Source organism: Jaculus jaculus, chromosome 17 (genome assembly GCF_020740685.1).
Source record: "Jaculus jaculus isolate mJacJac1 chromosome 17, mJacJac1.mat.Y.cur, whole genome shotgun sequence".
Taxonomy (NCBI): Eukaryota; Metazoa; Chordata; class Mammalia; order Rodentia; family Dipodidae; genus Jaculus; species Jaculus jaculus.
Window position 1 is genome coordinate 12,142,944 of NC_059118.1, and position 17,549 is coordinate 12,160,492.

The 17,549-nt window shown below is 42.5% G+C and overlaps 1 protein-coding gene across 32 annotated transcripts in view; it reads right to left on the reverse strand.

The window, feature by feature from the left end:
• Clasp2 (cytoplasmic linker associated protein 2) overlaps positions 1-17,549 on the reverse strand; it is a 208,582-nt gene that overhangs the window by 185,249 nt on the left and 5,784 nt on the right. For all 32 annotated transcript variants that reach the window (XM_045136851.1, XM_045136845.1, XM_045136850.1 and 29 more), the window contains exons 2-5: positions 15,268-15,346; positions 12,161-12,264; positions 6,726-6,817; positions 4,596-4,671 (exon numbers count right to left, since the gene is read on the reverse strand). In XM_045136851.1, the coding sequence (XP_044992786.1) occupies positions 4,596-4,671; positions 6,726-6,817; positions 12,161-12,264; positions 15,268-15,346 (351 nt within the window). The remainder of the gene's footprint in view (positions 1-4,595; positions 4,672-6,725; positions 6,818-12,160; positions 12,265-15,267; positions 15,347-17,549) is intronic.

A 17,549-nucleotide genomic window follows, 5' to 3' on the forward strand; every position in this document is an offset into this window, starting at 1 on the left:
TAAAATAGATGGGCTGCAGAGATGGCTTAGCGGTTAAGCATTTGCCTATGAAGCCTAAGGAAACCAGTTCGAGGCTCAATTCCCCAGGACCCACGTTAGACAGATGCACAAGGGGACGCACACGTCTGGAGTTCGTTTGCAGTGGCTGGAGGCCCTGGCGCGCCCATTCTCTCTCTACATCTACCTTTCTCGCTATGTCTGTTGCTCTCAAATAAATAAAAAATGAACCAAAAAAAAAATTTTTTTAAATAAAACAAAACAGGGCTAGAGAGATGGCTTAACGGTTAAGGCTAAAGCTCAAGGACCCAGGTTCAATTCTCTAGTACCCACATGAAGCAATATGCACAAGGTGGCACATGCATACGGAGTTTGTTTGCAGGGGCTAGAGGCTCTGGCCTAGCACGCCCTTTTTCTATCTGCTTCTTTTCTCTCTCAAATAAGTAAGAATAAAATATTTAAAAAACAAAATAAGGGGGCTGGAGAGATGGCTTAGAGGTTAAGGCACTTGCCTGCAAAGCCAAAGGACTCAGGTTCGATTCCCTAGTACCAACATATGTCAGATGCACAAGGTAGCACATGTGTCTGTAGTTTGTTTGCAGTGGCTGGAAGACCTGAAGCATCCATTTTCTCTCCCTCTCTCCTTCCCTCCCTCCCCCTCTCTCAAATAAGTGAATAAAAGTAAAAAGCAAATAAGGGGATGGAGAGTTGGCTTAGGGGTTAAGACCTTGCCTGTGAAGCCTAAGGACCCACATTCGACTCTCAGGATCCCACATAAGCCAGACACACAAGGCGATACAAGCACACAAGGTCGCACATGCCCACAAGATAGTGGCATGCATCTAGATTCAATCAATGACAGTGGCTAGAGGCCCTGGCATGCCAATTTTCTCTCACTCTCTCTCATAAAAATATAAAAATAAGCCAGGTATGATTGTGCATGCCTTTAATCTCAGCACTCAGGAGGCAGAGAGGTAAGAGGATGGCTGTGAGTTTGAAGTAACCCTGAGACTCCATAGTGAATTCCAAGTAAGCCTGGACTAGAGTAAGACCCTACATTGAAAAACTTTTTAAAAATTAAAATTAAATTATTAACTTAAAAAATAAGGGCTGGCAAGATGGTTTACCACTTAAGGCACTCGCCTGTGAAGCTTAAGGACCCATGTTCAACTTTCCAGATGCCACATACGCCAGATGCACAAAAGAGTGCAAGATGGCACAGGCCAACGAGGTGGCAAAAGCCTAGTTTTCTCTCATTCTCCCCCCCCCCAAAAAAAATAAAATAAAATAAAATAAAACTAGAGCTAGAGAGATAGCTTAGCAGTTAAATTGTTTGCCTGCAAAGACAGGATCTTGGTTTGATTCCCCATGAACCCTGGGGTGCGAATTTTCTCTCTCTCTCTCTCTAAATAATAATAATAATAAATCTCACTATCGACATAAAAGCCAAATGCACAAAGGGGCACATGCATCTGGAGTTTGTTTGCAGCAGCGGGAGGCCTCAGCATGCCTATTCCCATTCTCATTCTTTCTGCTTGCAAATAAATAAATAAATAAAAATATTTTTAAAAAAGAAATGTGGGCATCAGGCATGGTGGCCAACGCCTTTAATCCCAGTACTTGGGAGGCAAAGGAAGGAGGATCACAGAGAGTTTGAGGCCACCCTGAGACTCCATAGTGAATTCCAGGTCAGCATGAGCTACATAATGAGACCCTACCTCAAAAAAAAAAAAGGAAGAAAGAAAAAGAAAGAAAGAAATGTGGGGGCTGGAGAGATGGCTTAGCAGTTAAGGCGTTTGCCTGCAAAGCCAAAGGACCTTGGACCCATGTAAACCAGATGCACAAGGGGGCGCATGTATCTGGAGTTCATTTGCAGTGGTTGGAGGCCCTGGCCTGCCCATTCTCCCCCAACTCCTCCCTCTCTCTCTCTGTCTCTCTCACAAGTAAATAAATAAATAAATAAAAATATATTTTTAAAAAATGTGAAAGCCAAGCATGGTGGCACACACCCTCCAGCACTCTGGAGGCAGAGGTGGGAGGATCACCACTGAGTTCGAGGCCACCCTTAGACTACACTGTGAATACCAGGTCAGCCTGGACTAGAACCTACCTCAAAAAAACAAGAACATTGATATTGTATATATGTAATTACAATGACTGTAATGGGGAGGTAATATGATGGAGAATGGAATTTCAAAGGGGAAAGTGTGGGGGTGGGGAGGGAGGGAATTACCATGGGATATATTTTATAATCATGGAAAATGTTAATAAAAATTAAAAAAAAAACAAGAACAACAAAAAGTGAGGCTGGAGAGATGGCTTAACAGTTAAGGTGTTTGCCTGCGAATTCTAAGGACCCATGTTCCATTCCCCAGATCCCATGTAAACCAGATGCATAAGGTGACCCATGCACAAGGTCACACATGTGCACAAGGTGACACACACATCTGGAGTTTGATTCAGTGGCTGGAGGCCCTGACATGCCAATCTTCTCTCTCTCTCTCTCTCTCTCTCTCTCTCTCTCTCTCTCTCTCTCTCTCTCTTTCTCTCTCTCACTCACATACACACACATACAAACACATTAGTCTGCTGGGCTTGCCTCAAAAAAAAAAAAAAACAAAGAATGCAAATCTGTATTTTTACACTAATATTCCTAAGAGAATTACAGATAATAACCAAAAGATATAAACAACCCGAACACCCATGCACCCATAAATGAATGAGCCAAATACAATATATGTGTGAATTACTGGAATGTTATTCAGCTTTTTGTTGTTGCTGTTTTGTTTTTCAAGGTAGACATTCACTCTCTAGCCCAGGCTGACTTGGCATTCACTATGTCATCTCAGGGTGGCCTGGAACATATGGCAATCCTCCTACCTCTGCTCTGCCTCCCGAGTGCTGGGATTAAAGGTGTGCACCACCACGCCTGGCTTATCTAGCCTTTTTAATGATGATGGACACATCACATTCAAAAGACACATTGGCTGACTCACTACTGTGAGGAGCCTGGTCGATCACCGTGGTAGCAGAGTGGTGGGTGGCAGCAGCTGGGGGAGCGGAGAATGGCGGCTGAGGTCTAACGGGAAGAGTGTGTTTGGGAAAGTGAACAAGTTTGTAGCCAAATGATGGTAATGGCACAAAGCACTATGAATGTATTCAGCAGCACTGAAAGGCGCACTTAAAATGGCTACAGTGGTTTCTTAGGAGGCTGAGGCTAACCTGGCCAACATGAGAACAACCCTTATCAAAAAGAAAAAAATGAAAAACTAAATGTAGCAGACAGTTAAAACTCTATAAATCTGCTGAGGGGTAGTTACAGAAGGAAAACCTTACTTGGGGTCACTACAAATGCCCCAGGTATGCCCAAAGTATTACAACTCAAGAAATCCAACTACAGCTGAGTATGGTGGCCCACACCTTTAATCCCAGCATTCAGGAGGCACAGGTAGAGAGCTGCTGTGAGTTTGAGGCTAGCCTGGTACTAGAGAGTGAGTTCCAAGTCAGTCTGGGCTACAGCAAAACCCTACCTTGAGAAAACAAACAAAAAAAAATCCAACTTCACCAGAAAGGATGAGATCCAGAACATGTGCTTATATTATGTCTGTTGTATAGATATCTCAACAAGGGAGAGGCCACTGACAGATCCTCCCTACTAAATAGTTACGACTCCTACAAAAAGTTTTCATGCAGGCTGGAGAGATGGTTCAGTGGTTAAGGTACTTGCCTACAAAGCCTAATGACCAGGGTTCAATTCCCCAGTACTCACATAAAGCCAGAGGCACAAACTGCCACACGCATCTAGAGTTAGTCTGCAGTGACTAGAGGCCCAGGCACACCCACTCTCCAGCCCCCCCTCCTTGTCCCCTCTATCATTCTCTGCTTGCAAATATATTTTTTTAAAGTTAATGCAACACTGCTCAAAAATAAAGGAAGCTAGCTGGGCGTGGTGGCGCATGCCTTTAATCCCAGCACTTGGGAGGCAGAGGTAGGAGGATCACCATGAGTTTGAGGCCACCCTTAGACTCCATAGTGAATTCCAGGTCAGCCTGGGCTAGAGTGAGACCCTACCTTGAAAAACAAAAAAAATAAAATAAAATAAATAAATAAAGGAAGCGGACAGTCTAGCCTCAAAATCCACATATAGGTGGATGACAAAAGGAAACCAGAGTCTTTGTTACTCAAGATATCAAATTCAAGAACTCTCCCCTTTAAGAACCATCTGTCCTCATACTGGCCAAACATCTGACAAACTTAAGGGTGACATAAACAACTAATGTGACTATAATAGTTTGTTTTAAAAAACTATGGTGTGTTTAATTAAAAAAAAAAAATTAAGCCAGGCATGGTAGTATGCATCTGCAGTCCCAGCTACTTGGCAGGTTAGGACAGGAGGATCACTTGAGCTCAGGTTCAGGCCAGAACAGAGATCTAGTCTCAACAAAAAAAGACAAAATTGTTGATTTTGCCAATACCACACTTCTCCCACCTTCTCAATTTTTATTTCAAGTGAAGTAGGGTACAGAAAAGACAGAGTAACTAAAAACAACAACCCACCCCCCAAAAAAGTCAGTGCTTGACCATAAGGAACGTTTTACCTGACTATTGGAGTCTCCAAGAAGGGCACACAAACATGGCACCAACTTGCTGAGGGCTAGTTGTTGAGTCCCAAAGCTAAATATAATTTGGGAGAGAAAAGAGAGAATTTGGTTTCAATTAATTCATAAAAAAAAAATCTTAACATTTTCTTTCTTATCATATGACACAGTAGAGAGGATGGGCACATGTAATTAAAACATGATAGACATAAACTACAAGCAAACATAACTCTAAACAATGTGAAATGTGCTAGGTTGAATAACCACAACTAACACGACTAACAATGAAATCTTTCGATGCATGACCAACCAGCAAAAAACACTTAACCAACAACACTCTTAAATCTCAAAGCCTATCTATGACTTAAGAAAATCAAGCCGGATGGGTGACATATGCCTTTAATCCCAGCACTCAGGAAGCAGAGTTAGGAGGATGGAGAGGGCAGGGGAGGGGAGTGAGTAAATTGAAACTATCTACTCTTGAAGTAGTGATTATGTTTTAAACTCTGGAAAAGAAACGGTCTGTACGCTGCTTACTAATATTCTGAAGTCTCAGGCTGAAAGCAAAGGAGAGGAGTCAAACCTACAAAAATTGTGCAAACAGTGGCAGAAAGGACTGCAGAGCAGTGAAAGAAAGAAAAGAAAAAAGAAAAGGAAAGAAAAGAAGGCATATGAAAAGGAGGAAGTGAAGAGATGAAGGTACTTATGGCCTCTCATACTGCACAGACCTGGAAACCGGGTCTGAACAAGAACAAAAGCCCTGCTTACATATATGCAGCCTGTCGCAGCCCTGTGGCATCTGCACAGCTTCCCGATGTGCTGTCTAGTACCCTGGCAGAGTACTGGTCAACATCTGACTTTAGTAGCCACCCTCAGTGCCCCAGGAAGCCTAGGGCCAACTGGCCAAGGGGGAACACGGGGAAATGTCTACATGTGAAACACCACCAATGAAGGAGTTCCCAAGTGACCGGGCGTGGTGGTGCAGGCCTTTAATACCAGCACTCGGGAGGCAGAGACAGGAGGATTGCCATCAATTCGAGGTCACCACGAGACTACATAGTGAATTCCAGGTCAGCTTGAGGTAGAGTGAGGCTCGACTTTGAAAAGAAATAAAGAAAGGAAGTAAGTTTCAAAGTAGGTCTAAGCAGGAACAGGTTCTAAGCTGCTAGTTAGTATGTCAGTTCTAGAGCTATCTTTTCTGGGTGGCTATTAACAGTAAAGAAAAGAAAAAACTTCCTATCGTTAACTGATAGGTTAAAAACTAACAACATGGGGCTGGAGAGACGGCTTAGTGGTTAAGGTGCATGCCTGGGAAGCCTAAGGACACAGGTTCAATTCTCCAGGTCCTCGTAAGCCAGATGCACAAGGGGGAGCATGCATCTGGTGTTCGTCTGCAGTGGCTACAGGCCCTCGCATGCCCATTCACACATACACACTCTTTCCCTAATAAATAAATAAAAATAAATCTTTAAAAATAAAAAACTAAGAGCTAGGCATGGTGGCATACACCTTTAATTCCAGCACTTGGGAGGCAGAGGTAGGAGGATCACTGTGAGTTCGAGGCCACCCTGAGACTCCACAGTGAATTCCAGGTCAGCCTGAGCTAGAGTGAAAGCTACCTCAAAAGAAAAAAAAAAGACTAACAACACGATAGGTTCACACAAAAAATTCATACCTAAAAAGATGATCAATACTTTGGAAAATCAATTAATAAATACTTAAAATTTATTTCCATAGCTTTCATTCACCTTGTAAAAATATTGAGAAATAACTTTAAAAAGGCTCTTTTTGGGGAGGGGTTAGAGGCATGGCTGGGTAATAAAGCACTTGCCATGCACATGTGAGAACCAGCACTTGAATCCCCAACACCTACAGAAATGCCAGGCAGGCGTGGTGACACCTGTAACTTCAGCACATGGGAGGCAGAGCTAGCTGAATGGGTGAGCTCTAGGCTCAAATAAGAGACCTGGCCCAGTACAAATAAAGAGGATAGCAAGTAAGAATATACACCAATGTTAACACCCACCCCTGGCCTACACACATCAGTATGTTCACTCACACACATACCCCCACACATACGCACCACAGAAGAAAATAAAAAAGGCTGTTTTCAGTCACCATAAAACTTACGTGTTTAAGGTTTCAATCAGACACAGACACACACCTTCTCGAGATCGAAAATTCTTGTGCTTAAAACCAGAAGCCAACTGTTCCCAAAGGTACTATTTGAAAGAAAAGAGGAAGAGGGGGAAAGTCAAATTATATATAATATTTTCACAGTTTCCTAACTTAATAACTGACTTTACTGGTGAATGACTGTTTTCACCAGACGGTATACTTCTCCACTATAGACTGAGGATTCCTCATCCAAACTTCTAGTAACTAACTGTCTTAGACTGTGAATTTTCTTCTTCTCAAATTTTACTTATACATACCATGAGATATTTTGTTAATGTAACCCAAATCTAAACTCAAAATTCATTTATGTCTTATATTCCCTCAATACACGTAACTTGAAGGTTAATTGTTTTATACAGTATTTGTGTGTCTGTGTGTGTGTAGGTAGTATGTATGGTATCATGTGCACGTGTGGTGTATGAATGAGTATGTGTCAATATGTAAAGGCTGAAGGAGAACACTGTTCTCCTCAAATGCTTATCTGCCTTTTTCCCTTGAGACAAAGTCTTTCACTGGTTCTGGAGCTTTCCAACTTTCTGTGAGCCCCAGTGATTCTCCAGGATCTATTCCCCACAGTACTGAGCTTAAGATGTCTGTGGTCAGGCCCGCCTGATTATGTGGGTACTGGAGAATTGAGTTCAAAGTAAATCAGGCCTTCTCAGACCCTCATGCTTACATGAGAAGAACTCTCAACCACTACACCATCCTCCAGCTCATACACTATATATTATTTCACTTATTTTATTTGAGAGAGAGAGAACACGGCAGATAAAGAATGGGAGCACCAAGGCCTTTGGCAGCTGCAAACGAACTCCACACACATGTGCCCTCTTGTGCATCTGGCTTATGGGGATCCTGGGGAATCAAACCTGGGTCCTTTGGCTTTGCAAGCAAGCACCTTAACCCACTAAGCCATCTCTCCAGCCCCACGATGTTTTTAGTACACCTAAATTCACATTACGGCATGACACATGGGGCCAGGGATGAAATTTTCCACTTGTGGTGTCCTGTCAATGCTGAAAAGGTTTTGGATTTTGGAGGATTTTAAATTTTCTTTCTTTTATTAAAAAGTTTTGTTTTAAAAGGTGTGTGTGGGGGGCATTACCATGGGATTTTTTTTATAATCATGGAAAATGTTAATAAAAATTTAAAAAATTTAAAAAATAAAAGAACTGTAAAAAAAAGTTTGTGTTTTTTTTATTTACTTATTTATTTATTTATTTTAAAAAGAGAGAAAGACTGGGCGCACCAGGGCTTTCAGCAACTGCAAACAAACTCTAGATGCATGTGCCCTTGTGCATCTGGCTTACGTGAGTTGTAGGGAATTAAATCTGGGTCCTTTGACTTTGCAGACAATTGCCTTAATCACTAAGCCATCCCTCCAGCCCTGAATTTTCTTTGATAGAGTATAGGCACCCAAGGGCCTCTTCCACTGCAAATGAACTCCAGATACACGTGCTACTTTGTGCATCTGGCTTCATATGAGCACTAGGGAATTGAACCTTTGCTTTGCACAAGCAAGTGCCTTTAACCACTGAACCAGCCCAGATTGGGGTCTTTCAGCTCCTGTCCAGCAAGATTCTCAGAAATGAGAAAGCCTCAGTTTTGGATTTTCTAATCAGGGATGTTCTACCCGTATTTGTAAGTTTTTCTAAACCAAATTTACACTACAGGTGCTCCCACCCACTTTTGTTTCTATTTATGTATTTACTTTACATGTTAGTCAGAAAGCCAAGCCCTGCACCGAAAAATCTTAGCATTAGCAACAACAAAGGACTTTTTCTATGCTTTAGAAACCCTCAACAACAATGCTCCCCTTCTCTGGGTGGTAGCCCTTAATAAGCATGCAGACCCAAAACCGCATAGCAATGACAACAGAGTGTCACAGGGAATGGTTTTTCAGCATCTTAAAACTAAGATTTTTCTCTTTTTAATCCTGGATCTAAATACATGTGGGACAAGTTATTTCATAACCAACTAGTGTGTAGGCTGAAAGGAAAAATAAGCTTATATCAATAATGTAAAATCACTGTTTAGGTTTGTTACAATAAGAACTTCAACTTATAGCCAAGTGTATCAGCAATCCTATCACTACATTGGAAAAACATGCATAATTCATATTTTCATTCCCTTTCTCTTCCTTTTCTCTCTATTACTATTATTATTACTATTATTAGAGAAAGAGAAAGAAAGAAGGGGCATACCAGAACAAGAAAACAAACTCCAGACACGTGTGCCCCCTTGTGTATCTGACTTACATGGGCTCTGGGGAATCAAACTTGGGTCCTCAGGCTTCGCAGACAAGTATCTTAACTACTAAACCTTCTCTCCAGCCCTCTCTATTATTCTGTCTCCACATTCAGTTGTACTAATGTAGTTCTCCCTCCCTGTCAAACAATCAAGAAGATAATCTGAAAATATTTTTAATTTATTTTAACTTTTATTCACTTGAGAGACAGAGAGAAAAAGGCAGATAGACAGACAGAGCAAGATAATGGGCACACCAGGGCCTCCAGCCTCTGCAAATGAACTCCAAATGCATGCACCACCTTGTGCATCTGACTTATGTGGGAACTGGGGGATAGAACCTGAATTAGCTTTGTGGGCAAAAGCCTTAACCGCTGAGCAATCTCTACAGCTCTTAAAATATTTTTGTTTTGAGCCGGGTGTGATGGTGCACACCTTTAATTCCAGCACTCGGGAGGCAGAGGTAGGAGGATCGCCCTGAGTTCAAGGCCACCCTGAGACTACATAATCAATTCCAGGTCAGCCTAGACCAGAGTAAAACCCTACTTCAAAAAACCAAAAAAAAAAAAAAAAAAATTTGCTTTAATCATAACTAGGGCTGGGGCACCTGCCTAGCACGTATAAGGCCCTGAGTTATCTCACTAGTGCCACAATAAGTAAATAAATAAATAAATAAGAATCTTATTTTGAATAACCTGAGTCATCAACACCAATCTCTGAATGCCTTCCAAATATAAAAATACATGAAGTTGGACGTGGTGTCGCACGCCTTTACTCCCAACAATGGGAAGGCAGAAATAGGATGATCACCATGAGTTCAAGGCCAGCCTAAGACTACATAGTGAATTCCAGGCCAGCCTGAGCTAGAAGAAAACCCTACCTTGAAGAGAAAAAAAAAAAAAAAGTGGCAGTTTAATCCAGGTGTCCCTCATAAACTTAGGTGTTTGGAATGCTAGGTTCCCAGCTGAAGGAAACTTGGGAATTAACGCCTCCTGGAGGCCGCTATTGTTGGGGGTAGGTTTATGGGTGTTATAGCCAGCTTCCCCTTGCTAGTGCTTGGCATGCTCTCCTGTTGCTACTGTCGACCTTATGTCGGCCAGGGGGTGATGTCCACCCTCTCTGCTCATGACATCATTTTCTCTGCCATCATGAAGCTTCCCAGACCTGTAAGCCAAAATAAACCCTTTTGACCCACAAGCTGCTCGTGGTCAGGTGATTTCTGCCAGCACTGCGAATCTGACTACAGCAATGTACAAGGATGTTCCCCTACAGTACTCTTTGTAATAGCAGAATAACAAATACAACTTAAAATGTAAATCAATAAAGAATATTCAAATGTTTAAAAAAGATTTTGTTCTGATGTATAAAATTCCAGAAAAGCAGTTTATTTTTATAATTTTTATAATTCAATACTCTTTGAACTTCTTATTAAAGATGTGTTAACATAATTTTAAACTGATTTAAAAATATCACATAGTTGGAAGCTGGAGAGATGGCTTAGCGGTTAAGGCACTTGCCTACAAAGCCAAAGGACCCAGGTTCAACTCCCCAGGACCCATGTAAGCCAAATGCACAAGGGGGGACATACATCTGGAGTTCGTTTGCAGTGGCTGGAGGCCCTGATGCACCCATTCTCTCTCTCTGCCTCTTTCTCTCTCTCAAATAAATAAATAAAAATATCACATAGTTGGGGGCTGGAGAGATGGCTTAGTGGTTAAGGCCTACAAAGCCAAAGGACCCAGGTTCAAGCCAGATGAACAAAGAGGTGCATGCATCTGGAGTTCATTTGCAGTGGCTAGAGGCCCTGGTGTGCCTATTGTCTCTATCTACCTGTCTCTATATATCTTCTTCTCCCTCCCTCTCTATATATCTAATAAATAAATTAATTTAAAAAAAAAAAAAAGAAAAAGAAAGGCTGGAGAAATGGCTTAGCAGTTAAGACCTGCAAAAGTCTAAGGACTCTTGTTCGACTCTCCAGGTACCACATAGGACAGAAGCACATGAAGTCACACATGTACACAAGGGGGCGCTTGCGTCTGCAGTTAAACTGCAGTGGCTGGAGGCTGTGGTGCACCAGTTCTCTCTCACATGCACATTAAAAAAAAAAAAAGCCAGGCATGGTGGTGCACCCCTTTAATCCCAGCACTTAGAAGGCAGAGGTAGGAGGATCACTGTGAGTTTAAGGCCACCATGAGACTACATAGTGAATTCCAGGTCAGCCTGGACCAGATTGAAACCCTATCCTGAAACACCGGGAAAAAAAAAAAAAAAAAAAAAAAGACAGTCTCTTGGGGTGCCTCAAATAAAAGAAAAGAAAGAGGCCAGGTGTGGTGGCACCTAGCACTTGGGTGGCAGAGGTAGGAGGATCACCGTGAGTTCAAGGCCAGCCTGAGATAACATAGTGAATTCCAGGTCAGCCTGGGCCAGAGTGAGACCCTACCTCAAAAAAACTCAACAAAAAAAACTTAAAATATTGACACCTTAAACTACAACTCCTTTAAAATATTAGCAGGAGCTAGGGAGATGGCTCAGCAGCTGCTTGCAAAGCCTGCCAGCTATGGTTCAGTTGCCTGCAAGTTGCATAGAGCCGGATGGAAGGAGTGGTACGGCATCTGGCATTCCATTTACAGTGGCAAAGGACCCTGGCCAGCCCACACACATATGCACACAAAAAATAAACAGCCGGGTGTGGTGGCACATTTCTTTAGTCCCAGCATTTGTGAGGCAGAGGTAGGACTGCCATGAGTTCGAGACCAGGTCAGCCTGGGCTAGACTGAAACTATACCTTCAAAAGTAAATAAACTAACATACATATATTAGCAGCAATTCACTATTTAAAACTTCAACACAAGGACTGGTGGGATGGCTTAGCAGTTAAGGTGTTTGCCTACAAGGCCAACGGACTCAGGTTCGATTCCCCAGGACCCACGTTAGCCAGATGCAGAAAGGGGCACACACATGTGGAGTTTGTTGCAGTGGCTGGAGGCCCTGGCGTGCCTATTCTCTCTTTCTCTGTCAAATAAATAAATAAAAATATTTTTTGAAATTCAACACGAACACCTCCTGAGGCTGTTTGCCGTAGCATCACCTTCACTGTAAGTCACTGTCAGTTACAAGAGCCGTGTGGGAAACAAACCTACCCCAGGTGGTGCGACTTCATCCATCAGCTTCAGTACCAGAGCCTGAGCTTCGTCTCGAACCTTGTCTTTGGCATCACCCATCCTGTCTATTAAAGCTACAATAACTGGGAAGAGAAGGAAGAGAAAATATTGATAACTAAGCTCTATCCCAAGTCACACTGTTCAAAGCTACAAGAAGCCATTGTTCCCATACCTGAAGAATCATAACAAGAAAATGTTTTTTGTTTGTTTTCCGAGGTAGGGTCTCACTCTAGCTCAGGCTGACCTGCAATTCACTAAGTAGTCTCAGGGTGGTCTCTAATCCACAGTGATCCTCCTACCTCTGCCTCCCAAGTGCTGGGATTAAAGGTATGTGCCACCATGCCCAGCTACAAGAAATGTTTAACTTGTCTAATTAATGAGTCTAAATGTAAATAACTGATGGGCAGCTTAAAATGCAGTATGTACAATGCCATCTACTTAGGATAATTCAAAACACAAGCAAATTCAGTACTATTCTATTTAGAGCTTTGTTTAGGTGGTCAAGATCTGCAGACAAGCAAGGGAATGCTGTCCTCAAGGTTATGACAGAAGTGACTTCTGGACAGCTGGGCATGGTGGTGCACGCCTTTAATCCCAGCACTCGGGTGGCAGGAATATGAGGTTCACTGTGAGTTCAAGGCCACCCTGAGACTACATAATGATTTCCAAGTCAGCATGGGCTACAGTGAAAACCCTACCTCAAAACACCAAAAAAAAAAAAAAAAAAAATTGTAGCCAGGCATGGTGATACACACCTTTAATCCCAGCACTGGGGAGGCAGGAGTATGAGGATTAAGCCTGAGCTAAAGTGAGACCTTACCTCAAAACCCAACCCCCAAAAAAGAAAGAAAAGAAATGTTTAAAAAAGAAAGAAAAACAGAAAGCTAACCTGGAGACTCAATCCAATTCCTTACCTCTTTTTTTGTTTGTTTGTTTTGTTTTGTTTTGTCTTTCGAGGCAGGGTCTCACTCTACTCCAAGCTGACCTGGAATTCACTACGTAGTCTCAGGGTGGCCTCGAACTCACAGCGATCCTCCTACCTCTGCCTCCCGAGCGCTGGGATTAAAGGCGTGCACCACCACGCCCGGCTAATGTGTGTGTGTTTTGTATGTGTTCATGCATGTGTGAGAGCAGGTGTGCTCAACCAAGCCAGGCAAATGCCACAATGCAAAGGTGGGGGTCAGAGGACAACTTCCCGTGTTGGTCTTAACCCTCCATCTTGTCTGAAGCAGGGTCCCTTTCACCCCTGCATACAACAGATTAGCTGGCCCACAAGCTTCCAGAAATTCTCCTGTCTCCACCTCCTATCTTGCTGTAGGCATAAAAGAATTACGTATGTGTGCTACCATGTCAGGCAGGATATGGCTTCTCAGAATCTGCACTCAAGTCTTTGTGCTTGCATAACAAGTCCTATCCCCCTGAGCCATCTCCCAGTCCCAGTCCCTTACCTCTTTAAAGAGTACATATATAGACTTACTCTTTTGTAAAGAAATACACTCTCCAAATTAGACAAGTAGTGTGGTGCAAACCTTTTACATTTGTAAAATACATAGGCCCAGTAAGGATGTGCAATGTAGGTATTTAACAAATGGAAACAAGATAAAATTTTCCTATTACAGTACACCAACTCTCAGGTAGTAACAAGCTCAAAATTCAAGAAGGTCTTTCAAAATGAAAACAACACTAACACTAAATATTCAAAAAAGAATAGGAAGTCGGCATGGTGGCTCACACCTATAATCCCAGCCCTCAAGAGCCTGAGATAGGAGGATCACCATGAGATCAAGGCCAACCACAGATACAGGGTGAGTTCCAGGTCAGCCTTGGCTAGTGAGACTCTCCCTCAAAAAAAAAAAAGGGGGGTGGGCTGGAGGGATGGCTTAGTGGTTAAGGCATTTGCCTGCAAAGCCAAAGGACCCAGGTTCAATTCCCCAAGACCTACATTAGCCAAATGCACAAGGGGTGCATGCGTCTGAAGTTCATTAGCAATGGCTAGAGGCCTTGGTGCACCCATTCTCTCTCCCCCACCACCTCCTCCTCACTTTTTCTCTGTCAAATAAATAAATAAAAATGGAGCTGGAGAGATGGCTTAGCAGTTGAGTTAAGCTAAACTAAGGCACTTGCCTGTGAAGCCTAAGGACCTTGGTTCAATTCCCCAGAACCCACGTAAGCCAGATACATAAGGTGGCTCATGTGTCTGAAGTTCCTTTGTAGTGGCCCTGGAGTGCCCATTATCAACCCCCCCCCGCATATATATAATATAAAAATAGGGCTGGAGAGATGGCATAGTGGTTAAGAGCTTGCCTGTGAAGCCTAAGGACTCAAGTTCGAGGCTCGATTCCCCAGGACCCACGTTAGCCAGATAAACAAGGGGCGTACGCGTCTGGAGTTCGTTTGCAGTGGCTGGAAGCCCTGGCACGCCCATTCTCTCTCACTCTCTACCTGATTCTTTCTCTCTCTGTCACTCTCAAATAAATAATTAAAAATTATTTAAAAATAAATAAAATAAAAATAACATTTAAAAAATTTTTTGAAGAGTAACAGAGAAACCCATTGGATATTTCTACTGAAAAGACAGCTAGAAAATAAGAACTTATAGAAACTGGTGGCATACCAAACACCAAAAAGTTAGCCAAAGAAATCTGAAAATGTGTAATACCACCTTGACATTGTTGGACATTAGCTTAATCCACAAAAGATCACTAACATTTAAGGTTATACTTCTGTATGTTGCTATGGAATAGCATCAAACTAATTCATACAGCTGGCCAAAAGGCACATGACAGTCATTCATGTTTAGAAAATGTGAGCATCAACTATATAATCCTATTATACAGGAAAGATCATACCAACATACTAAATGCACACAAAATGGTTTTTTAAAAAAAATTAAAGTGATGTAAATACCTATGAGCAATATTTATCAAGTTGTTTTGTCTTAATTTTGAGTATACTAAAATGCTCATATCAGCCATCTGTGTTATAGAAAACTACAGTTTCTAATTTACAGAGAACTAATTCGTACAACACTAGAAGGGAAAAAAATGACTATTTCAAATCGTACACTTACTTTTAAATTAACTTACCCATTGCTACATAGGATTTAAATCGTGTTGACAATCTGTCCACAAAGGCACTTAAAATTTCCAATCCTAATAATGATACCTATAAACAGAAAGAGAACTTAATGAATGAAAATTACTGATGCATACTCTGAGCAAATGATTCTTGATATTCAGAGATAGTCATAAGGTTTCTCAAATGGCTCAATATTGGCATTTATTAATATTATGCTGGGCATGGTGGTTCACGCCTTTAATCCCAGCATTCAGAAGGCAGAGGTAAGAGAGTCACTGTGAGTTCCAGGCCAGACTGGAACTCCACAGTTAGTTACAGGTCAGCCAGAGCTGGAGGAAGACGCTACCTCAAAAAAAGAAAAATTATTAATATCTGTCTTTCTCTCTGTGTCTGTCACTCTCAAATAAATAAATAAATAAAAATTTAAAAAAATTAAAATTATTTATTTATTTGAGAGAGAGAGAGAGAGAGAATGGTGCACCAGGGCCTCCAGCCACTGCAAATGAACTCCAGACGCGTGCGCCCCCTTGTGCATCTGGCTAACGTGGGTCCTAGGGAACCGAGCCTCGAACCGGGGTCTTTAGGCTTCATAGGCAAGCGCTTAACCGCTAAGCCCTCTCTCCAGGCCAGAACTTCCTTTTTTAAAATTTTTAACTTATTTTTATCTATTTGAGAGCGACAGACAGAGAGAAAGAGGCAGATAGAGAGAGAGAGAATGGGCGCACCAGGGCCTCCAGCCAGTGCAGACGAACTCCAGACGCATGCACCCCCTTGTGCATCTGGCTAACGTGGGTCCTGGGGAATCGAGCCTCTAACCGGGGTCCTTAGGCTTCACAGGCAAGTGCTTAACCGCTAAGCCATCTTTCCAGCCCATGGTTTTTTTTTTAATATGTTCTGGGGACAAAACTCGGGCCCTGGTGTTTGCAATGCAAGCACTTTACCAAGTGAGCTATCTCCACAGCCCCCAATAAGCAGCTTTTTTTTGTTTGTTTTTTTCAAGGTAGGGTCTCACTCTAGCCCATGCAGACCTGGAATTTACTCTGTAGTCTCAGGCTGGACTCAAACTCACACCAATCCTCCTATCTCTGACTCCTGAGGGGTTTTTGTTGTTGTTTGTACTGTTTTGTTTTGTTTTATGAGGTAGGGTCTCACCCTAGCTCAGGCTGACTTTAAATTCACTATGTAGTCTTGGGTGGTCTTGAACTCTTGGCAATCCTCCTACCTCTGCCTCCCGAGTGCACTACCATGCCCAAGCCCTTGCATCACTTTTTGCATCTAGTTAACATAGGTGGCTTGGGAATTAGACCTGACCTGGGCTATCAGGCTTTGCAAGCAAGCACTTTAATCAATGAGCCATCTACCTTCCTAGCCATGTGTATTGGTGATTTTAGGTCTCTTTTGATAATTATCCAAGTCTTCCCCCCCTCAATTTTTTTTTTGTTGTTGTTTTTTTGGTATTGCTTTCTGAAACAGTATCTTGCTCAGGCTGACCTGGAATTCATTATGTAGTTTCAGGGTGGCTTTAAAATCACAGCAACCAATAAGCCGGGCGTGGTGGCGCACGCCTTTAATCCCAGCACTCGGGAGGCAGAGGTAGGAGGATCTCCGAGAGTTCGAGGCCACCCTGAGACTACATAGTGAATTCCAGGTCAGCCTGAGCCACAGTGAGACCCTACCTCGAAAAACCAAAAAAAAAAAAAAAAAAACTAAAATCACAGCAATCCTACCTGTGCCTCCCAATTGCTGGAATTAAAAGTGTGCACCACCACGCAGGGCTGTCTTTGCAATTTTTAAGTGGTATGAGTTCTTTTGGGGAGAAACTGTGTATGGGCACATGTGGAGGTCAGAGAACAACTTTTCTGGTCTGCTCCTTGCATTCCACCTCCTTCAAGGCAGGATCTCACCCTGGTTCACCATTTTTTCACCCAACTAACTGGCCTGTGAGCTTCCTGTAGAGTCTCCAGGCTCTGCCTCGCTTCTCACCAGCAGGCATGGCTGAAATTACAAGGCCTGCTATGGCATCCGGCTTACATAGGGTTTGATGTTCCAAACTCAGGTATTCATCTTTGCATGGCAAGTACTTTGTCCACTGAGCCATCCCCCCAGCCCAGATGGTTTCTTTAATGTGTGGGGTTTTGTTTTAGTTTGGTGTTTGCAATTATATGAGCTCCTTGTGCATCTGGAATATCAACTCCTTGACATATGGTTGGAAATCATTCGGTCCCATCGCAGGTTGCTTTCTGTTCTGTTATGTACTCTGCGGTACAGAAACTTTAAGTCTGATATGGTC